At 34.7% G+C, this 24,636-nt stretch overlaps 1 protein-coding gene across 1 annotated transcript; it reads left to right on the forward strand.

Annotated features, from left to right (window-relative positions):
• Nucleotides 1-24,636, forward strand: LOC120417701 (Y+L amino acid transporter 2). Its single transcript, XM_039579846.2, has 6 exons — nucleotides 1-271; nucleotides 12,339-12,987; nucleotides 18,455-18,799; nucleotides 18,858-19,026; nucleotides 23,694-23,894; nucleotides 23,959-24,636. Exons 2-6 carry the CDS (start codon nucleotides 12,554-12,556, stop codon nucleotides 24,352-24,354), a joined length of 1,545 nt encoding a protein of 514 aa, XP_039435780.1. The 5' UTR covers nucleotides 1-271; nucleotides 12,339-12,553; the 3' UTR covers nucleotides 24,355-24,636.

Below are 24,636 nucleotides of genomic sequence, written 5' to 3' on the forward strand. Positions count from 1 at the left end.
TCGTTCGCGACCGTCGCGCCGTGCAGATCGGGAAGCCTTTTTTCGTGAGAGAGAGAAAGAGCGAGAGTGAAATTCGTGACAAGTGAGTGAGTGAAAGAAACGTGCATCGTGCGAGAGGTTTTTCTTCCGCAAAACTCGTGTAGTGCGGATATCGTGCATGAAAAAGGGGAAAAATTTGTATGATTTTTTAAGTGGAAAAGTGAATGAAACTTAACAGCAAAGTAAGCAGTAAACAGTTGCCGGCTTTCGTTGCAGAAATCACGCAGTAAAGGTAAGTTTTTACGCTGTCAAAATCAGTCAAAAGGTGCGACAAGAAGATCGCAAAAAAAAACTTTTTCCTTCCTTCATTTCCCGGACGAACATAACCTCAAACGCGGCTTGTCCTAAATTAAATTACGATTGTCATTCATTGCCGTGCACAAAATTGACACAAACGCCGTGGCAGGGTTTTTGTTTTTCGCACAAACTGTTTGTTAAACATTTCATAGAACAAAAATATTGATTCTGGTTCTAAATCCAGACGAAATTCTAGGCCAGATTGCGTCAGGCAGTTCGCGGCAAGGACGCTCAATCCAATTGGAATATCCTTACGATTCTGACAGAAGGATGCACTTTTGTGTGTACACTCAGGGAAAAAAATCGTAAACGTCATGCGACGACGTCGTCGTCGTCGTCGTTGTCATACAAGAAACGCGTAAAATAAATATCGATTTGCTAGAAACACGTTTTTGAAGCGTAGGAGGCTGCGTAACAAGCAACAGTGTTTTCTCACAGATCTTTGCCGGCCGGCCGGCTGTGCAAGCATAGATTAGTGAGAGTTAGCTTATTGTGGTCAACAAAATCATTTAATTTTCTGTAATAAAATAAAAATGTGTAGAAGTTTTTGCGTAAAATTTGAACACGTGGTTTAAACTGCTAATTTCAGTGGGATGCAATCCTTCGATAAAAATCGTATGACATCGTCAGAGAAATTTTTATCATCTCGTGACGTGTGGCTACTGTGATCAGATGCTGTCGATACTTTTCTATTTATAATATGCAATGTGGGTGTGCGTAGGACGTTCAAACTGTTTACAGTGAGATCTAGCGTAGATTGCGTGTGTCATAGGACGTTAACTATTTATTTTTTTATTTTTTTATTTTCCAGGTATTTACAACGACATTTTGATAAATCATTTTGACAAATAGATTTTTGCACTTATTTTGAAAAAAAAAAACAATGTCGTAGACTTAACTGGAATCGCGTTGGATAACGTATTTCATGTCAGTTTAAATCAGTTTGAGTATATCCAAAGATGCAAACAAATAACTTTTATTTGAAAAAACAATGCTAATTTCAATGCATTGTTGAACGCATGTTTTTGAATTGAAGGGTGGCCACTAGGGTGACAATCGACATTACTCTCTTCTGGCAGCACTTGCTGCTCCTGCAGAAAATATTGAAAAAGGCGTCGTCGCGACTCATGTAACCAAGCAAGCTGATGGTTGCCAGAAGCGCTTGAAAAAAAGTTGAAGTTTCAGTGGAGGTGTTTTCAATTCTGACATTCTTAATATTTGACGAATCTTTTCGCACTGTTCGGCAAAGTTGTTCCCTGAAATACGAACTATGAGCTCGTGATGTTTTTGGAAAATGCAAAAAATCGTTGAGGGGCTCAAAACTGACAAAAAAAAACAAAACGCACCGATTTGATGGTCCCATTTAAACTTCAATATCAAAGCGCCAGGTCCTGTCGCAACCAATGAAAGAATGATTGCATGTCAAAAACTTAACCATCGGACAATCGAGTCTGGCAATTTATTTATTGGCAATTTTAGTTAAAAATTAAAAATATATTAAATTTCTAACAAAATACTTCAAAAATGGAAACACTCATATTTTTATTCAGAAAGAAAACTTCAACAATCAGTCTCTAAATAATAAATAAAAGTATAACAACACTAACAAATTTACAATGTTTTGCATTCATTAATTTAACCAAAATCTAAGCCCTGACGACGAAAAAGAATTTTTGCGTACAAAAAATACTTTCACAGCAAATCTAAAAAGTTTTAAACTGATTCAACCATGCTAAAAATAATGATTAACGCAAGAAAATGCATTTTAAATTATTTTCAATTGATTACGTAATTATTTCCATTGAAATTTTAATTTTTGTTTTGAATTTTTGCCCCCGGATTTTTCTAGTATTTTACATAATTTTGAAAAATATTTGCTACGGTATCATTATTCTTAAAAAAAATAAAGTATTGTATCATATCGACATTATATTTCCAATCGAGGTTGCTGTATCGAATTGTCAGTATTCAGTAATTCAGTTTTTTTGGGAAATTACCTTCTTGTTTATTCAAAATTAGTGAAAAGTAGAGGTGGGCAAAAAAAGAGTGAGCCGCTCAAAGAGCCGGTTCGCTAAAAAGAGCGAAAGAATGCTCGTTATAACTAGAGAGCCTGGATCTTATTAGAGAACGGACATCTCAAACCAAAAGTACCAATCGAAGCACGAGAACTGTCAAACGGAGGTACCAATCGAGCATAAGACAAAGGATTTTGCTCGATTGGTACCTCCGTTTGACAGTTCTCGTGCTTCGATTGGTACTTTTGGTTTGAGATGTCCGTTCTCTAATAAGATCCAGGCTCTCTAGTTATAACCCATTACAAACGTTAAAAAATCTGTCGATTTTTTTAGAATCATCTTATTCCAGGTCTTGACTGAGACTTTGATAGAACAAGTTTTAAAAAAAAAATCTGTTTTTTAATGTAAAAAAATGATTTTAAAATTTTTGATTTTTCGTACGTTCTACTCAACTAGTGGGGCAAGACGAACAACCCGTTGGGGCAAGAGGAACAATGCATGAAAAAACATGCTAATTTACTAACAATTGAACTATTATCACTTAGATACATCAGATTAGGATGTATTTGAAACGTTTCTTTCATTTTCAGATTAATATTTTACTAAAAATTTGACCGTTTTTACGAAAAAAAATATTACTTAGATGATTAATAGTAAATTTTCATGATATTATGATATTGTGTATGGACAATTTTTTAAACAATTGTTGTTTATAAGTTTTTAAGAACTTTTATGTTTTTTTTTCATAATAAAATATGTTGCTGCAGCTATTCGTATTTTTTCATACTAAAAATCCATGTAGCACAGAGAACAGATGTACATCTTGGTTCTAACTTGTGTGTAAACCGTGTAAACTAAAAAAATGCGTTGCATACAATCTTGCATCAAAGAAATTAGAGTGTGCAGGATACGCTTGGCGGCGCCACCGTCGCGGCTGAGAATACTTGACCTAACAATGAAAAAGGCTCAATAATTTCGAAAGAAAATAAATGTTAACCTTGTTTAAATATAAAATTCACTTCTGTATAATTCCAGTTGACTAAAAATAATGCAAAAATGCAATAACATTAACAAAAACATAACAAAAAATTCATTCAAAAATGATTTTTCAAGCGACTACTTAAAATAGTCCCTTTACACATGTTATGTCCGATTTCGTTTTGTTTACCTTCTTTGGCGCGTAAAATTGCAACCCTCTGATGAAGGGCAGTCAGACATTGGTCTGATGTCGTTCGTACGGAATGTTTTATGTAGTGATTAGATGGTCCAATGTTCTGCTACTGTAGGCCATCATGATTTTGGAAGTGGCGCTATCTAGGCGGATGGTGCACACCCTAGCTCTTTTCAACGTATTTTGGTTTGAATTTTTACACACGTTTTTCAATGCTGTTTGTTCAATGATATACATCTGTTCTCTGTGCATGTAGTACACTTGCCCCACCTAAACAAGATTTTTTAAAAGCTCTCTACAAAAATAACCAAAACATAAATCATACTTTATAATACGTGCAAGTCATTGGTAGGGACACTACTGATCTAGGAAAAATAGCATTTTGATGAAATGAGCCTTAAAACGAACCCTAAGCCTTATTTTGTACTTTCCAAATATTATAAGGAAACAAAGATTCTGAAAAAAAAAACTTCATTCAATCTTATGCCCCGCGGCGTTTACGTCGTTTTGTCGGTTATGTGGTAGTAGAATCAACTAATTGCATTGCTAGCAACAATTTCTCATACTGGAAATAATCAAAATTGTAAAAATTACGGCCTTACGAGCGATTGTTCCTCTTGCCCCATATGGTCGTCTTGTCCCACCTTCCCCTACCTTTTCAAGTTATTTAGGATAAAAATAAGGCAGGTTAAAGAGGGGCCATTTGAGGCTTTTTGAGAATTTAATCGTTATATTTCGAAGGGGGTCCATTCAAACCTACTCACCAATATAGACTCCAGAAAGCATTGATTCCAATATATGAACCCCAGGTACAAATTTTCAAACTCATATTTTCAGTTTCCTAGTATTCTGTGAAATTCCAAATATGAATGTTTTTCTAAACAAAATAAAAAAAAAATCATTGTACAACTGATCGTACACTAAATAATTACCCGAGTACAAAGTTGATTTTCTTATTAGTTTTCTTATAGCCCACGAGATCTTGGAAAAAAATCCTCTTGCCCGATTAAACTTAAGAATTTCTAGACTTTATCGATTAAAACAGAATATAGAAAAGAATTTGTAGAATATTTTCTCCAAAAAAAAATATCAGCATTTGTTAATTTTTGGCAGAAGTAAACGCAATTTTGTAAATTAAATAGTAATTTTCTCCAAAATCTTAGATTACATTTTGAAAAAGAGCGAAAGGGCCGTTCAAAAGAGCCGCTCTTTTTTATTAGCGAACGGAAATGAGCGGCTCCTAAAAAAGAGCGGTTTTGCCCACCTCTAGTGAAAAGAAAAATTCTAAAAACATTTTTATAATGCCTTGTCTTTAACATCAATCCCTTCCCTACTAACCCCGAGTAGGCCGCGGGCAATCGGCTCCCCTCCCACTAACATTTACACACAAGAATCCTCTGTAATTATTAAGTCAAATGTAATTACAAAAGCCGACTCGGTCCTAACCAGGTCCCAGTACCAAAAAGGACCTAATAATAATAATTTTATGAAAAAAAAAATATTTTTATAACAGCTTAAATGTAAATTTCTTTATCTTATTTAGTCAGTTTTACAATTTGACTTGTGCTTGAAAAAAACTAAAAAAGTCAAAGTAGTTTTGTCGCGACATTACCGGAATGGCGTTGAATAACGTTGTTCATGTTAGTTTAGTTCACCAAGAAAAAGAAATTCGTAAATGCAAAATTTCCTTCGACATTTTATGCATTTATGGTAATTGAAGTTCACATCCGTGTTAGAGAAGCGCTTTTTTTGGTAAACAATTGTATGCATTCTAGGAACAGTGTTAGGGAAGCGCTCATTTTGCAAGTTATTTTTTCAAGCATTATTTTAAATACTGAATTCTTTCGTTATTAAAACAGTTTTGCCAATTTAGAAAGTTTCATAGAAAATTTCTGAATAAATTTGAATCTAATGGCGCAAAATTCGTTTCATTTCGATTAGTTGGAAGGAACCTAGTATTCTACGTAGTATATTTGCTAAGTTAATTATTTAAATTTTCTGTCTTCAAACTATTAACCGCTGGAAGGAAAATTACCAATCCAACAGGCATTATTTGCTTCCAACCTTTCCAAACAAGTTTGCATCTTCCCCGACTAATATAACGCGCAAATATGTGAGCACTCGGCTCTTCTCGACTATTCCCGAGCAGACGGAAATAACTTGGGAATAACATTTTTTGATATTTGAAAATACTAGACCAATAACATGTTATTTTATTTATAACAAGATTTGTTATTTGTCGTTATGAATTTTTTGTTATTGGATTGTTATTGTAATAACAGACTAATAACATTTTTAATTATTCTTCGAACAAATCGTTGTTATTATTTTTTGTTATTTTAACAACTAATCCGATCATCCCAATAACAGTTGGAGGTATTCTTCCATAACAAAAAATGTTATTCCAAAGTTGTTTTGGCTTTCAACCAATAACAGACCAATAACAAATTTTGTTATGATAACATAAACTGTTATTAAACCCTTTTGCAAAAATTGATTTTTCAAGAAGATTCCATAACACTTTCCGTTATTTTAACAGTATTTGTTATTGAAATGGCATGAATTCTGTTATTACCGTCTGCCCGGGTTTGTACATAATATTATTTATACAGCGATCCCTGCTGGTCTTGGGCCAGGCCAGGGGGGTTTGCATCGGAACTTGTCGAGGCGTGAAGCCTGGCCAGATAGAGAACGAGAGCAGTGTGTTATTACCGGTTCCATGACAGCTTGAGGGCCGCGATTGTCTATCATTTGACGACCTTGAAGTGAGAAGAGTTGCAACTTTTATTTTAAAAAGCAAAATGAGTCTTCATCGACATGGTCTTAATTACTCATCTATGCAGCTACGAATCACGGAAATTACAGAGGTGAGATAGTGTGGTAAAGCTAATTATCACAACTATTGTCATGGGTCAGTCAATTAGAGAGAGTGAGTGACTCATACTTGATAGTGATAGTCAATAAAGGGAAAGAAACTCTCACCGAGGAAATTCAAAATTTCAACAAGGAACAAATCATCGATTAACATGTTGGTGTAAATTTGACTTCTGTTAAAGAAGATTCGCCGACAAGCTCCAAATCCATCTTCTTTTAGGTTTTATCAGGTGTGAAACACTCTCAATTTCGCCCCATTCAATAATCCAACCATCATGACAGACGAAAATGTTGAAGCTTCAGTGACCTACATTTCGTCAAATCGTTGGTCGAAGAAGGCGCCGCCGCACGGAATGAAACTCCGTTAAACGGTTAAGAAGAAATTAACGAAATGAAGAAGACAAAGGACGGTCGTTTAAATGCGTTTTTGAGGAGAGGGGTGGTATGCAAATTGCATGAATATTTTTTGTTTGTTTCTGTTTTTGGTTTGTCAAAAAATCCACCTCGACAAGCTCAAGCTCGAAGAAGGCAAACAATGAAACAGCTGTGAGTGACGCACATCACGACTTTGTGGACAAAGAGAGAAGCAAATTGATAGAGTGATCGTTTGACGATTATTTTTGAATAACTTTAAAATACAGACAGATAAATAATTATTTTAAGAATGAATATTCACAGATTAATACGACCAGCCCTTCTGCGTTGTGCTTACCGCAGAGAGGAAGCTGTAAACGGATCACATTTCAAATAATCTACAGGAAAGGGGGATGCGTGGACTTACCGTACCTAACGCTTTGGTTTATAATTGCATTGGTGTTGTCTAGGGTGTACAAATAAACAATGTATAATAGTCTATAAAAAAATAATATTGCCTTTCTGGTCAAAATCACAAACAAATACCCTTAGTAAAAGAAAACAGTTGAAAAAAGAAGAAGAAGAAGTAAAATGGCAATAACTCTACAGCTCGGGGGTCTCACCTGCTGAGGGAAGATCAAGCACCAGGCCAGTGGAGTCAAACGATACAAATACATAACAATAACTATAATTCTAGTGAGAGGAGGATGTCGAAGGTCCCAACGACGTACTCGGAGCGACCAACAGTGCTGATTTTACCCTCTTATGTTATTAATTTTCTGTCTGCCTTAATGGATTTATTATTATGTGCGCAAAGGATTAACAACAACAGCAGCAGCTTGGAATTCCACAATCAGAAAGAGTGAGAATATATATGAAAAAAAATGCTGATTGCAAATTTGAATCAGACATTGTTGCGAGCGCAGATATTTTGAAAATTTAGTTTGATTTAGATTTACTGGAATTTTCCTCGAATTCGGAAAAGTTATTCAAACTTTATCTTTAAGGGGTTACATACATGTAAATCGACAAAAATGTAAGAGGTTGGTTTGGGCACACACTTAAACTTTTTTTAAATCTGTTTTAAGGGCATTAAAATATATTTTTGTAACTATTATCAACATAAATTTGAAGATATTTGGTTGTATCATTGCCGAAATATAGCCATTCCAAGTTAGCAGTTTCAAAAAACGGGTGCCACGATATCTCCACACTGATTTGACCAAATCGGCTCAAAATTTTGGTGAAGCCTCGTTAAACCGGTCCTGTGTGCATGACGAAGCCCGATTTTCAAAAAGTTTGTTTGAAAAAAAAGATAAAAAAAATTTCATTTTTTCATATAAAAAATCGCCAGTTTTTTATTTTTGTATTTTTTTAAAAAGCAAAATTTCAAAATCGGGCTTCGTCATGCACACGGGATATGTCTTGCAAGTCTTCATCTCAAATTTCAGCCAATTTGGTCCATCCCATCTCGAGATATCGTGGCACCCGTAAATCAACTCGGTGTTCAGAGAAAAACGCTCACAAAGTTTGACAGTTCGCTTTGCGCATGGCAAAATTTTGAACGTAAATTGTCTCTTACTCAGTTTAATCATGAAATATCTTCATGAAACTTTCAGGAGTGATGGAAAATCATGTTTTAAGTGGATTTATTAAATTTTCTGAAATATGAAATTTTGGATTTTCTACATGTATGTAACCCCTTAAGTCTAACTCTATACCTCGCTGAATTTAAAATTAAAACAAGTCATTCTAGTAGCACTCGTTTCTAACAGTTGCACAACAAGGACAGAATCTTAGAACAACGACAGCAACAAAAAAAAAAATCACTCTCGACTTGTGTAGGCTTAATTACACTTTTTTTTCTTTTTTTTTTACTTCGGAGTTGTTCTTTTCCCGCGGTTCCAGTTCTCACAGTTGGAGCAAACCGCACCATCACGCAATCGTAGTCGATATTTATTAGTAGATCTTTTTTTTTTCTGTTTCTTTCATTCTCAGTCTATTCCGCTCAATTAAGGCGTAAGAATCATGTTTTTTTTCAACTTGGAATCCGTTTTTGTACGTGAGGTAATGTCCTAGACCTACAGAAACCATCATCATCAGTGGCTGGTAATGAATCCTAAGTTTAAAGTTTACAAACTTCTACCGCTAATCAGTTCGTTCACGTGTCTAAATTTAAAAACATCAAATATACCTAACCTCTTCTTTCCGGTTCGCTATCAGCGCAGCAAAATATGTTTCCTTGACCGATTGTATAGGCATACAAATTGTTCAAGGCCACCGGACGAATCAGACCGGAAAGATTTGTTGGATGTTCGCAAAATTATCACCAAAAACAAATAAAGCAACAATCAAAAGTTTCTAGTCACTCTCACAACAGACAGATTAGTTAGTTGTCAAGGAGTTAAACACAAAACTGTGAACAAAAAATATGTAGCAGACAATCGAAACTGATCTTCACACTGAAATCAACCCCAATTGAGAGCGATTGACCCCGCAGGTCAAGAACTGTAATTAATTCATCTGCTGCTGCTGGTGATGGTTAGAATTTTGAACATGATATGGCGGGAATCGAAAATTGAAAGCAATTATGATTGAAAAAAAAGATGGTAAAATTTCAATTCATTTTTAAGATTTCAGAACTATTATTCTGGATGTGAATTTGAAAAAAATCGAAGAGATGTGAAAATTTCTTGAAATATTTTTTTTAAACTAAAAATGTAATGAATAGTTTACAGCTTAGTTTTCATCGATATTATAGAAATTTTGGGCTCTCTAAGTAATTTTTCTTAATTAAAATTTTGCAGGGCCATACAGTCCAAACTCGATTATCCGAAGTTTCGATTAACATCAAATTCAAGTTCAGCGACCCCTATAAAATATTTTTTTTATGTTTCATCTTCGCCATTTTTGCCGCCATCTTGGATTCAACAATTCTAAATCACTATTAGGGGTCAAGCTCAAAAACCAAAAATAAGAGAACAAAAGTTTTTTTTTATGATTCGATTATCCAAAGTGAAATTTTGCCAAGGCCTTCGAATAATCGAGTCTGGACTGTATTTGAGAAAATATTTAGCAAATCAACAATGTTCAAAACAGAAAGTTGTAGAGAATTTGCAAATATTATTTATTTATTTTTCATATATGGACTTGTAGTGACACTATTTCCAATACAAAATCAATATTTTTCTTTCAAAAATAAAAGTTGTAAAAATTAAAAACTTAACAGAAACTGATGAAAATTTTCTGATGTAACATTTTTTTTTTTTTTGACGCAGAATCTGTCCATTCCCAGATGACATTACAATTTTTTTCAAGAACGTATTTAGTCTTTGTTTTAGAGTGTCAGCAATTTTTTTTCTGTATAGTCTGTATGAGTTAGAGGTTATCAAAAAAGGACCATCCATAAACCAATTTTGGAAAAAGCAAAAAAAAAAATTATTGGACGTTAAAAAAATTGGAATTGAAATTGAATGATCGTTTTCAGGTAATTAGGCATCCTAAGTGAAATTTTTCAAAAACGCAATTCGACAATTTTTAAGTTGAACTCGATAAACGCTTCAGTTTTGTCAACGTATGATAGATTTGGTCTCCCTGAACATCCTCCAATCGACAGAATTGAATTTTAGTAAATTCCCTGTCAATAAATAAATAAATCGTGGTTTCTTAAGATGATTCCATGCCATTTATACCCAAATTTACAATTTTATTTATTGGCAATTCCCTCACTAAAATTCAATTCTATCGATTGGAGGATGTTCAGGGAGCTCAAATCTATCATACCTTGACGAAACTGAAGCGTTTACTGACATCAACTTCAAAAATGTTAAATTGTGAAATTTTCAGTTTTTTGCACCCATGCAAAAAAAGTATTTTGGAAAGGCTTAATAACACGGTGTTAACACCGTGTTAATAAATTACCTTTAATTTCCTCCTGTTGACTTTGTTGAGCAAACTGCTAGTGGCTGAGATACCGCCTCCCAAACAGCCATTTCAGATTTATAAAAAAAAATCTGTATTTTGCAGATTTTTCGATCCCAAATACCACAAATATTTTTATGTACAGATTTTCCTTAAATGATCATATTTAAAAATTTCAACAATTTAGTGATTGAATAATGACACCCCTTTTACACGGAGTTCACACACACTACCAAACGTTTGTTTTGATAGTGTACGTGAGCGCCATGTGAAAAGCTTCTAGGATCTTTAAAAAAAATTCTTCGCAGAAAAAATTATGGTAATATTCATCAGGAAATGATGACCGATTTTGTGTCAAACGAATTAATGAAATCAGTTTTTGATTAATTTTAATTTAATGAATATCAGTTTTTGATTAATTTTCATCAGGTTCACATTTTTACACATTTTTCAGTAATATTACTCAAAAAAAGAGGTATTATTCAACCAACCAAAATTTCAACCTTCCAAAATAAACTTTTTTTTCTGTGTAGAAATACACATTTATTTTTAGGAAAATACAGATCTCCCTTAAAACAATTTAGCATTAAAATTGATAAGAATTTTTTTTTCCTTAAGGAGCACTTTTTGACAGTTTGCCTGCTTTGTTTGTTTGCCTGGATTTGTTTGTACAAACGTCAGCCTGCATACATTTTGCCTTGTTTGCGAGTTTGCCGCAAACAATTTTGCTAGTTTGGCAAACTGTCAAACACGAAAAAGTGCGAGTTTGTTTGTTTGACATAGTCTAATACCTACTTTAGTGTCATCTAATTAGCCCTCTTTTTTTCAACTTGGGATATCTCTGAAAGTATTGATTTGATTTTAGATTTTCAATGCTGTAAAAATAAACTTTTATTAAATGTTAAGAATTGGAATTAAAATTTTAGAATCAAAAATAAACTTTTAAAAGAACTTTATACTAAAGTTTTGACAGCCAGAATTTAAAATTTCTAAATATTTTTTTATTGAAGAGAGCGAAAAAAATCTCACAAAAAAATGTCCAATTCATTAATGCTAAAAAATTAAGCTTTTGTGACATGTTCTACTCTTTTTAATAAAAAATATTTCAAAATTTTAGAATCTTTTTATAAATGCTACAAACTATGATTTTCGTCAGTTTTGACAGTTTAATTAAATAAGTTTAAACATTTCGAATTATTTTTAATTGAGAAGAGCAGAAAATTTCTACCTCGCGATTCCAACCGACGACTTTTTTGATAACCTATTCAAGTGCCTATCGTCAGCTCCACCGATGAAGTGGTTTAGATTGCACACTGATGCGTTCTTGACTGTTGCCTTTAGTCAAGAACGCATCAGTGTGCAACTAAAATCAATGAAAAATTAACTTCAGGGTTAAGCCTCGTAGACACATCTTTACGCATACCTATAGTCTCAGAATCGTAAACTGAACAAATATATTTGTGTTACTGTTTCGACTCCTTTGATTTTAACAATTTTTAAATTGATTTAACGGTTACATGGCAACTTGTTTCATTCATATAAAAATATAAATTTTAATCAAATAAATGCTTCATAATCCGAATTCACATCCCCTTACCTTTTACCCCTTTTTCTCAATGCCACATCCATAATATTTATTCTTCTCTCTTGTTTCGTTTCGTCTACAGGTCTCGTTTTTCCTTCGATTCGCGAAGCAAAACTCGCCGGCGCGAACCCGATCGGAGGAGGCAAGCAGCAGGTGGCCGGCCGCGCTTGGCCGATGCGCTTTTGCTAGAGGAGCGAGAGCCCAGCCAACCTCAACCGCCACACAATCGTTTAGAAGCAGTTGAAGCGCGTCCGCGATCGGTAGTCGGTTGAAATCGAATCTCCCCCGTAGTAAAAAATGGTGTTAAAACAGCGCGGGCCGGTTCTGGAGCTGCACTCGCCAACCGAGGACGTCCTCGTCAGTCCCGGGAGTGAGAGTTTACCGCCGTTGGAGAATGGCACGGCCGGAGAAGCCTCGGATGTGGCCAAACCGGAAAAGGTTAAAATGAAGAAGGAACTGGGGCTGCTGGAGGGAGTGGCCATCATTTTGGGGATCATCTTCGGATCGGGAATCTTCATTTCGCCGAAGGGTGTGTTGATGGAAGTGGGTGCCGTTGGAACGTCGCTTGTGATTTGGGTACTGTGCGGAGTGTTGTCCATGATTGGGGCGTTGTGTTATGCGGAGTTGGGGACGGCGATTCCAAAGTCGGGAGGAGATTATGCGTACATCTACGAGGCTTATGGACCGCTGCCGGCGTTTCTGTACCTGTGGGATGCGACGGTGATATTTGTGTGAGTATTTGTTTGAAATCTAGAATAATTTTACAAAACAACCTATGTACATAGGACCTTTTGAAAAAGTAAGCGAGAAATGTTCTGTTTCAAGTATTGCTTATTGCGAGATAAAATCACGTTTCTCCTTCGCTGTGAAAGACAGGAGATTATTGCCGCCTAACTACCGCAGTGTAAAAATCAGCAAGTTGAACTCAAATTCTGCGTTAATTTGGCTGTCAACTTGATTTGTTTTGATTATTTTCTAAAAAGTCAGCTGAAAACTCAAGGCAACCTTTGACAACAGCCAAAAATTTGTTCTGCGGTTGTCATGCGGCTGTCATGCGACCATTATCTTGCGGTGGTATCACCGCGCGTGAAATCTAAATCGGATAAGCATTTTGACAGTTAGAACTATTTTTCTAATTCTCAAGCCTTAGGTAACTTTTTCGCAAAGCTCTAAGTGTAAATTAGTAGCTGGCCTTCCCAGTTTCCTTTCAACACTACGGGTTTTGCTAAATAATTACCGATTGTCTTGGAATTTGCTAAATAGTACCAGCTGTCAAAATGCGTCTGCGCCCTTTTCATATGTCGTTCCAGAAATAAAGAAGCCAAACAGCTAGGCAAATAATACATTTTAAACTAACTAGTAACTACTAATAATATAAACCAAAACAGTTTTCTGTGTTTTTAAAAACTAATCCACCTATGTGGTTGATGCCTTCCCCACTCTTTTCCAAAAATGGGTAATAAGATGGGTTTGGACAAAAATTTCATTTTTATTTTTTTAGATCCGGAATAACAAAGTACATAAATATCACTTAAGTGGTCAAAACTCGAGACAGGTTTACCAGATTTTCAATGTTTTGGACCCGTTGGAAAGGTCTTTCGATTACCTAACCAACGATGGGTCGGATGATGGATCCGGACATTGTTTACATACATTTAAGTGAGACCCGGCTTCAAAAAAGTACATAAACATCACTTAAGTGGTCATAACTTAAGATAGGGTTGCCAGAACATCAATATTTTGGACTCGTTTGAAAGGTCTTAAGATTACCTGTGAAACGATATATAACATGATGATATTTGGTGCGATTGCCTGCCTTTTATTTTTTAGGTTTTCGAGCTTTAAATAAAAATTTAATTTTTAGAGCAGGATTATAGCCTTACCTCAGTGAGGAAGGCAAAACGTAAAAGGCTAATATAATTTTATTTTATTTAATAATTTATTAATTCAATGTTTCGATTTTTCACCCGTATTTTTTATTAAATGGGATTCATTTCATATGTCTAAAGAAGCCACTAGCATAATCAATAAAGTAATTAGGAAAACCCTAAAAACTCAAATAAATTTGCAATTTAAAAAAAAAATACAGAATATCAATTACTGATAAAAAAACAACTTTAAGATCCACGTCATTTACCGATCTGTGGGCCCAAAAAATGATTTTTTAAGGTCTTGAAAATTATCTATTTGTTTAAAAATGTAATTTTTAATAAACAATATTCAATGTATCCTAAATAGTTAACAACCGACTGTACAAGTTTTTGCCTTCCTCACTTCAATGAGGAAAGGCTATTAAATCACTTGAAAAATGAACTTTTTTAAATGAATTCTCTTTTTTTTTTCATGGTGTTTTATCTTTTCAGCGCATTCATACATGCTGTTGATAAGGGAAACACCACTAGATCTTCGAAGCCTATAATCAGTAGTGCTGAAAGGATATTACGGTTCTGTTCAGCAACGGAGGGGCAACCATGGGTGATCTCTCATGCTCATGCTCATGCTCATGCTCATGAATTTTGTTTTTTTTTTTGCGATATTTGTATTTTACGCCCTAAATTTTTGTGGAAAATTTTTAGGGAGCGGAGGCCATACTACTTTTTTGTAACTGTAATGAAATCTTTATGCAGGCCAAGGATTGATACCTAAGAGCATGCAATGGCACTGACCTTGTTGCGTGCTCTTCGGTTAACGTCCACGTAAGGAACATCCTGGAAGGAGCGTAACTAACTACATCCGTAGTTCTGTTAGATCATCCGAATTACCCTGATCAGTACAGTATAGCTCTGGTTCCTTGCGAGTGTCCTATTTTCTTACCTCCACGTTGGCTTGGTTTTCATGATGACCTAGCTGGTGGCCTGTGGAAACGGATCGTAAACCTTTGACCACCGCGGGTCAGAGTCGAGACGGCTAAAAGAAAAGGGCGCGACAATGTGGGAAAGGGAAGTAATTTGTGATTGTAGACGGTATTGTTTTGATTCGCAGTATGTTGAGTCAACTGCTGTGGATGTACCTGAAACATCGCACAAGGGGGTTTCTCTTCTCTTCATTCTCAGCTACCACCTATCTCCTTTTTTATTTTGCTCTACTGATTCTCAATTCTTCACTGATTCTTCTATTTAATATCCATCATTTGATTTTGATTTTACTAACTTTTGATTCTCTTATCTCTCAAAGCTTTTCCACTCTTTTTTACCAATTGATACTGCTGTAACAAACTTTGTTTTGTTTTTCCTTAAAAATATACTTTTCCTTAATGTACTAGTAATATCAAGTCTATTTATCATTCGCCTAATCTTTTTTGATTTTATTGCGAATTTATTTATTTGAATAATTCTTTATCTGTCCTATAAATTATCATTACTATAATCTAAGCTTGTTTTGTATCTCTATTTATTAACTATTGTCTAATTTTACATCTAATACATCTAGCTTCTCATTTTTATTCTTCAAAATACGCTCATCATTCTCTTACTATTGATTCTTGATTTTTATAAAATATATTCTCTTTTACTGTCTATTGTTTTCAATCTTCACCCTTTTTTCAAACAAGTGAGGTTTGAGCCCTTACTCAATTTATGGAATGGTTAAAGGATTAACACAAATATTACTATTGTACTTTTGGTAAACTTTTATAACATGCTTAGGACCAAAAATTGTAACAAAACACCGCGACAAAAGAAATTGCAACACATAAACACGACTCAACACTAGTAAAGATTTCAGGAGAAAACAATACACAGTAAAATAACAATTAGTTTTTGAATTCAAACTAAAATAAAACAGTTTTTGCTTTAATGAAAGTTGATAGGCACACTATAAATGGTTAGGCGCTTATACTTACATCAAACCCTACGTAATGTACCACCCCCGGCCGAGTTAAAATGCGTAACCGGAAAAGAAGGTGTGCATGCCTGGCACGAACACTCAAAGCGTGTTCTAGCGTGTTGCTCGTACTGACTCAGAGCAAGGGTAAGATGTAGGTGTAAAGGCAGTGCGTGTTCGTCGGGAACCTGGTGCATAAGATCGGTCAAGGCCCGTTCTTACACTGAAAATTGCGAATTGCGAATTGTAATGAAATCTTTATTCAATAAATTTTTTAAGTTTAGTTATGTAATGGTTATTATCATATGACACCAAAATATGTGAAAAAATCAATATTTTGACAATTTGGGTCACTTTTGAGTATGGCGTCGAAATTTTCCCGGGTTTTGAATATTCCGGGAAACGGGAATAATATTTTTTAAATCCCGGGAAATTTTATAAACAGTCGTAAATTCTTTGTTTTATTATATTTGTTATGTTTTTCAAGCTTAATTCATAGAATCAGCTCAATACTGTTAATGGGTGATAATCTACACTTCCATCTAAACAACGACAGCCGAGACGACAGCAGTTTTCAGAAAGTTTTAAAAAACATTAAAATTTTGTTTATTGTTCATTTTGTGTTGTCATTTTGTTGTTCATTTTTGTGCTTTGGATTTAAAATGAACCACAATTTTTAAACTAATATGAATCAAATAAATATGTTTCTTATTAATATATTTCTTTTATTGATTTATTTATATTACATGGCTACAAAAACTTAAACAAAATAAACTGTCTGTCTGCCAACTGGAGAAAATCGGGACTACAAAGTGAATACAAACAGGAGATATTAGAGCAATTTATTTGAAAATCGGTGTACTTATTGTTTTGTTCTGTTCCTGTTTTAACGCGGGAACTCCCGGGACAAAATAAAGGGGTAGGCGTGGCTGTATGGTTACGCTGTTCGCTTTGTAAGCGGAAGGTTCTGGGTTCGATTCCCATCTGCTCCTATCGAGAAATAATGAAAAGAAGGAATTCTGAACACTTGAATATGAACGACAAGTTCATTAGCTCGCGGCGGGGTTCGATCCCCCGTCCTTTGGGCAGCAGACAAAAACGCTAACCCCCAGACCATCGCGGCTTAGTTGACCAGAAGGATTAAGAATGCTATACGAATCCAAGAAACTTGAATTCAACTTTACTGGTTGCATACTCGTTAGGCGATTTTTTTTCCTTTTTGAAATTTCAGAAACAAAAATGATTGAACATAAAAAAAAATCAATTGGGTCCTTAAATTAGGCTTAAATTTGTGATACTATTGTTCACAACGGTAAAGCTTATTTTTCTGAGTACAATGACCCTAAGCGACACCAATGGATTTAAAATGGATTTTTGATTTAATTTTAAAAAATTGACTTCGCGGCCCTTCTTGACAGCTCGTTCCAAGGGGACCATAGTTGATCCATTGAAAAAATGCTGTCTTGTAATTATTATTTTTTGCATTAAAATGAAAAAAGGTAATCAGAAATGGGTTTAAATCGTGTTTTTTACCGTTGTACATAAAAATTTACATAGAGTTTTAGTACCCTAATAGGGTATGATGTATTGCTGAACAATTCTTTTCAAAAATATTGTTTTTTATTAATTTTGTAGCAAATCTAATGATTTTTACAAAATTTTAAAATCTGCGACTCTGCGTACCCAATTTGAATACCTACCTAAAATAACTCTATCTTTTTGCATTATTTTAAATAAGGTTTTTTTTTGGAAACTCTTTCTGAAAAAAAATCATTTAAAATTTTAAGTTTTTTTGAAAAATAAATTGAATTCCCTCTGATTTTCGGATTTTTTTAATAATCGGAGCTGTCGTCACCACCAAAACATGTTCGAATTTGAACATTCGTCCTTTTGTGGTGCTGGCCTACTGATTTGCCGGTTTTCTAATCGAATCTGAACTTAACTATCTTTTGGAAGCACCTCGGAGAATGCTATTCAATTCGAATTGTTTAACAGCCTGGCCAGGCCTACTGCGTGAAATTAATCGCAGGGATGATTCGTTGAAATTATGTTTTAGCACGAATGTTACTGGTTTTCACCTAAGAAGGAGTTTTGTTATTATTTTTGATGAATTTTAAAAGATATTAGCGAAAGAAGGTTACGTCGATTTATAGTTATTTATTAAAGATAAAAAAATGTATAAAGTTATAAAGTTTATGTTGCAAAACATACCTAACTAACCAAAATTCAGCATATTAAGAGAAAGTCGGTTACGATTAGTGTGCCGCTTTCTATACAAAAACTATTTAAATTTCGTAGATTTTACTGCTTTTTACAAAATGTGTGTGTTCAAAAATATTAAAATTATTCTTCTCCATCCTTTTCCCCTTCCCACAGTCCCAGCACCAACGCCATCATGGGTCTCACCTTCGCCAGCTACGTGTTCCAGCCGCTCTTTGCTGCGGGATGTTCCGTGCCGACGATCGGCCTGCAGCTGTTCGCGGCGGTCACCATCTGTGCCCTCACCTACATCAACGCGTACGACGTCCGGGTGACGACCAAGATGCAAAACATTTTCATGTTCACAAAAATCGGCGCCCTCGTACTGGTCATCATCGTGGGCGTCGTGTGGATGCTGCTCGGCGGAACGGAGAACTTTGAAAACGCCTTTGAAAACACGGAAACCGACCCGGGCAAGCTGTCGGTGGCGTTCTACTCCGGAATCTTTTCCTACGCTGGATGGTTTGTTTGAACAGTCTAATTTAAATAATTCTTACTATAGAATAACTATTATTTTTAGGAACTACCTCAACTTCATGACGGAAGAGCTGAAAGACCCCTACAAGAATCTCCCCCGGGCCATCTACATCTCACTGCCGCTGGTCACCGGAATCTACGTGCTCGCCAACATGGCGTACGTGGCCGTGCTGACTCCTCAGCAGATTCTGTCCTCGGATGCAATTGCTGTGGTAAGTGACACAGATCAATCGTGGGGCGGTGTCTCCCGCCGACTTGGCAACAGATAAGATTGATCGGACAACCAACGAGCTTGTTGGCATGTGGCAATTTTGATTGAGGCTTGTGTTCGGTAGACAACTTGTCGCCGAGCGATGACCGCGTTGATTGTTGGGTTGCACTTGATTGTGCCCTCAACACTTGGTCAGTGCAATTTTGATTTAATTGCTCGTTAAAATTGTTGTTGGTGTTGCTTGAATATGGAATGCAAAATAATTTAAAGGAGTCAACGACTCAAAATATTATTTAACAAAACGAGCTACCAAAGACTGTCTGTGGTTCTATGTGTAATATTAAAAAAATCTTCATCTTGAGAATGGTTTTTGTGATCGATTTGATCTCATCAGAAAAAAAAGTAACATGTGTTTCCATCTTGCGATCACAGTTGTAAAATATGTTTTAAACTTGAATCATGTATCAAACAGCACAGTAATAAGCAAGCAAGTTTATTTCAAAAGTTTTCGAAAAAATGGTCTGAAATTTCAAAAAATGGATGGAAATAGGATCGAGTCCTTAACCCGTTAAAAAAAAATCCAGAAATCTGCCATTTTTTTTTTTTTTTTTGCTTTGGTCAAAATGTTGTGGGCCCTTTGCTATGATCACCAATTGTCTAAAGAAGATATTTTGTTCGTCCATAAAACATTTCATACAAATTCAGAACGTAAACTGTAAGTATTAACTTAGACAAGACATCTAGAAAAAAATAATAGCAACAATTAAAAAAAAATACTCTGTTTAATTTTACTTTGTGTTTGTGCAAAACCTCTATTATTAAAAAAAATGCAAAAAAAAAACAATTTTTGCAAAAACCCTATTTTTTCTTCTTTGAAATCAGATTTTTCCTAAAGTTGGCAACACTGCCAAATAATATTTGCAGTGCCTATAAAATAAAAAAAACATGGTATTTTGCGCATTTCGTTTTTTTTTGTGTAAAAAAAATAAATCTAAAAAAACTCTTCAAAAATATAACTCTTTACTTTAGTTTACCCATTTTTCTCGAGTTTTTGTTTTCTTCAGTTACAACTTTGCCGAAGACACCAAATCGATCAATAAATTGCTTTCAAGATGCAGATTCTGATCATTAACATAGCATTTGCATACCCTTCAAGTGTGTATGAAAACATGTATTGTCGCATGTATGACGGAAAATTGCATTTTATGGAGAATTTAGAGTTTTTTTTGAGACAATTTTTTTTTTTTTTTATGAGTTAACAACAACAACCCAAAAAGCAAAAAATCCCAATTCTTTAAAAAAAAACTCTAGAAATGATGGTAATGATTAGTTTGGGAACGGCCATAAACCACTTTTTTGGAAACTGATGACTTAGAAATATAATAAATAAAAAGGTATTTTTTATAATATTTGCATAAAATATCGTTACAGTCCACACTCGATTATCCGAAGTTCGATCATCCGAAGGTTTGTATCAGACTTCGGATAATCGAGAATCACGATTTTTTTTCCTATTTTAAATTTTCTTTTCTTTTTTTTAAACGTCAAATTCGAGTTCTGTGGTCCCATTTAAGTCAAATTTGATTGCCTATTAAATAACAAAATGCATTTTTCCAAAATTTCATCACCGCCATTTTGGCCGCCATCCTGGATTTAAAAATTCTAGTGCAATTATGAAAAAGGAAGAATGACAAATGGTGGTTCAACAATAATTAAATAAAATGTTAGGATTACGAAACTGAATATTTGCTATCTGATCCTGGCAGACCAAAATTTATTAAAATCGGAGAGATAATTGTAGAAAAATCCTTTCACAACAATTTCTCTTTATAATTTGCTTATTATTTAAAAAACACAATCTAACATATTTTATCCATACTTGATGTCAATCAAGTAAATAAAATTTTTTTTTTGTTCATTCATTCATATTTGTGAAATTAAGATTGTTTTCAGCCACCAAAGCTCAACCACCCCTCGACCCTAGACCAGACCGTGGTATAAAATATTTGCAACGGCCTAACCAGATTTCAATGTTTGTTGTTACATTAAAAATGCAATAAAAATGTTATAAATTAAATTTTGATTCTTTTTTTTTTTTTTGATTTCTACAGTTTTTTTAAAGGGCCTATAAACATATGAAACACAATAATTGAACAGGGTTGCCACTCAAGTCGAGAAATCGGGAAAGTCGGGAAAAAGTTGGGATTACCAAGCATTCATGTTTGACAATAATTTTTTAACTCTTGAATAATTTCGCAAATTAAATTCATTCAATTCTGCTTTTAGTAACTTATTTAAATTTAAGGTTCTTTTCACATTGTATTTCAATAAATTTGAGAATGAAAAGGGTATTTAAGACATCAAAAATCTTTGTTTTTCTTTTTTTAATCTTTAAAAATAAAAGGTATCCACCTTTAAAAAAACTAATTTTTATAATATTTTTTATTAATCAAATGATCTTTTTTAGTTTTTGTTTATCAAACAAAAAGTAAACTTAATAAAATATGTTTAATTTTATCACATTAATTGAATATTTGAAAAAAAAAATAACTTGAGAATGACAATGGTTTTTTTTGTAAGTATTTTCATTTTTTAAGCCAAATACATAACGTAATTTCAAAACACAAAATCAAAATGTTGCTTTGAACTTTTTTGTGAGAATTTACTATAGATAAAACATGATTTTCAGTTATCGGGAAACTTAAGATCGAATAAAATCTAATCGTTGTTCGTTTTGAATGAAAAAAATGTAAAACTTTTTTACATTTCGAAAAATTAAAAAAAATTAAATTACAATAAAATAATTCCAAGAAGTTTTGAGTTACTGCAAATTTGTTTAAAGAATTTGTCTCTGCAAACATTTCTCTTAAAATATGTGGGATCTTTTCAAACTGAATTTTCATTGAATTTTTTTTAAATAAATCAGTTTTATACTGACAACGAGACAAATCAACATTGATACAAAATTAGAAAAAGGAACTTGGTAAAAAAACATTTTTTTCTAACGAATTCTTAGATATTTTTCTAAATTCTTTGAAGGAATTAAAACAGCAATCATGTTGAAGCGTTCTTTAATTTAAAATAAAATGAAATTAGGAATGAAATTTTAAATTCAGTTATCTTTAGCTTTTTGCCATTTCCAGTTGAAACGAAGTATCAAAAACAATACATTTGCCAATATAAAAAATAAACATTGAAACTATAAGTATTGATGAGGTTTCGGTTTTGGTTATTTTTCAAAGATAATTGTTTATGTTTCTAGTCTCAATCAAAATAATGAGCATCCATTTTTTTACGTATTTTTTAAGAATTTGTTGTTAATTTTCTGTGTTTACAAAAATCTCCAATAGCTTGATTTTTTTAAAATTTTAGGTTTGTGTTTGTTGTTATTGACATTACTTATAAAGATTTTTTTGTTCGAAATAATTCTCAAGATAAGAAATGCCTATTATTTGAGCTTTGTGGAAAAGTCGGGAATTTGAAAATGGGATTTGAGTGGTCACCCTGACAATAGCTTATCCAGATTTTTGGCGAACATGGCGTTCCGAATAAAGCACGCCCGAAATGTCAAAATCTCCCAGTGGTACCAACATTACAAAAAAGTGTGTAATGGCCAGACAGCCACACTTTTTGCCTTCCTCACCTTACTGAGGAAAGGCTATAAAATCACTCGGAAAATGAACTTCTTAATTCGACCTTGTAGACCCACCTTCACGTATACCTTTCGACTCAGAATCATGTTCTGAGCAAATGTCTGTGTGGATGTGTGTAGGTGGGTGGACAAAAAAATTGTCACTCGATTATCTCCGGACTGGATGAACGGATTTTGACCCTATTAGTCTCATTCGATCCGTCTTGGGGTCCCATAGGTCTCTATTTAAAATCAGCAAGTTTGGTTAAGTACTTCAAAAGTTATGCTAAAAAAACGATTTTGACGTATGTCCGGAAGATTGTAAAAAGGGTGGTTTTTGCAAACAACCCTATCATGTTATACATTTTCAGAAAGGTATTAAAAAGACCTTTCTAATGAGCCCAAAACATTGAAGATCTGACAACCCTATCAAAAGTTATTAGCACTTAAGTGTTATTTATACACTTTTTGGAGGCCCGATCTCAGATATTGTGATAAAAATATTGTCTGAATCTTCAATGTGAACTATCGGTTTTTTTATCAGACCTTGCCGATGAGCCAGAAAAATTGAAGGTCTGCGAACCCTATCAAATGAAATGAGTAATAAAGTTGATTTGTTAAACATGTTAAGGGAATGTTGCTATTTTTACTGAATGTATTGACTTTATGAATGTGAGGAAGGCACCAATCACCTAAAGGTGGATTAAGTAACGTTTTTTTTTTTTAATAAGCTATTTTCTACATTTTGCCCGTAAGCTTATGTGAGCTTCAAATTTGGCCCGCCATTCAAAAACCCTGTAGACCCACCTTCTATTACACATATCGACACATAATCAAATACCGAGCAAATATCAGTGCTTGGAGATGTCGATCAAAAAAAGTAACTTGAGTTTCTCGGCATTGGCTGAATGATTTTTCCGGATTCGTTCCATTCGATTCAGTTTAGGATCCCATAGCTTGCCATTACAAATTTTAAGCTTAAGTTAAAAAAAATAGATCTCCATTAAATTAATAATCATTCTTTTTTTCTCCACCAGACCTTCGCCCAGAAAGCGATGGGCTGGGGCGCCTTCGTGATGCCCATCCTGGTGGCCATCTCCGCCTTCGGCGGCCTCTCCGTCCACATCATGACGTCGTCGCGGATGTGCTTCGTCGGCGCCCGGAACGGCCACATGCCGGAGATCCTGTCGCACATCAACGTGAACCGGTACACGCCGATGCCGTCGCTGGTGTTTCTGGTGAGTTGAGTTGTTTTTGGGATTTCTTTAACAGTTTTGAATAATTGAGTTCTCTGTTTTTCAGTGCATTCTGTCCCTGTTCTACCTGTTCATCAGCGACGTGTACGTGCTCATCACCTACAGCAGCATCGTCGAGTCGTTCTTCATCATGCTTTCCGTTAGTGCCGTGCTGTACTTCCGGTACACCCGACCGGACATCAACCGGCCCATCAAGGTGCAGCTGTGGATTCCGGTGGTGTTTGTGATAATTTGCGCCTTCCTGATCGTGGTGCCGTGCTACGTAGCGCCGTACGAGGTCGGCATGGGCGTACTGATTACGCTGGCCGGCATTCCCGTGTACTGGATCGGGGTCGCGTGGAAGGACAAGCCGGAGTCGTTCGAGCGGGCGCTGCGCAGCGTGACGCAGTTCTGCCAGAAGATGCTCATGACGGCGAAGGAGGAGGTGGACGTCGAGGAGTAAGTCGGTTTGAGTTGGACTTTTGGATGACAATATTGTGACGCGGTCACGACAGAGGTCAGGTCAAGCGCAGGCCAAGCGCAACGGAACGCACTGGAATCCGGTATGACGAAGCGAAGTTAGGTTAAGCTACAACACTTCACATCTCATGAGATTCTACCCTAAGGACAAGCATTACGTAATATTTTGTGCAAATTTTCAAACGATTATTTATGCTTATTTTTTCCTTTATTTTCAACAATCAAAAGTGTGACTTTTTATAATATATATTTTTCGAAACCAAAA

This window comes from Culex pipiens, chromosome 1 (genome assembly GCF_016801865.2).
Source record: "Culex pipiens pallens isolate TS chromosome 1, TS_CPP_V2, whole genome shotgun sequence".
Classification (NCBI taxonomy): domain Eukaryota; kingdom Metazoa; phylum Arthropoda; class Insecta; order Diptera; family Culicidae; genus Culex; species Culex pipiens.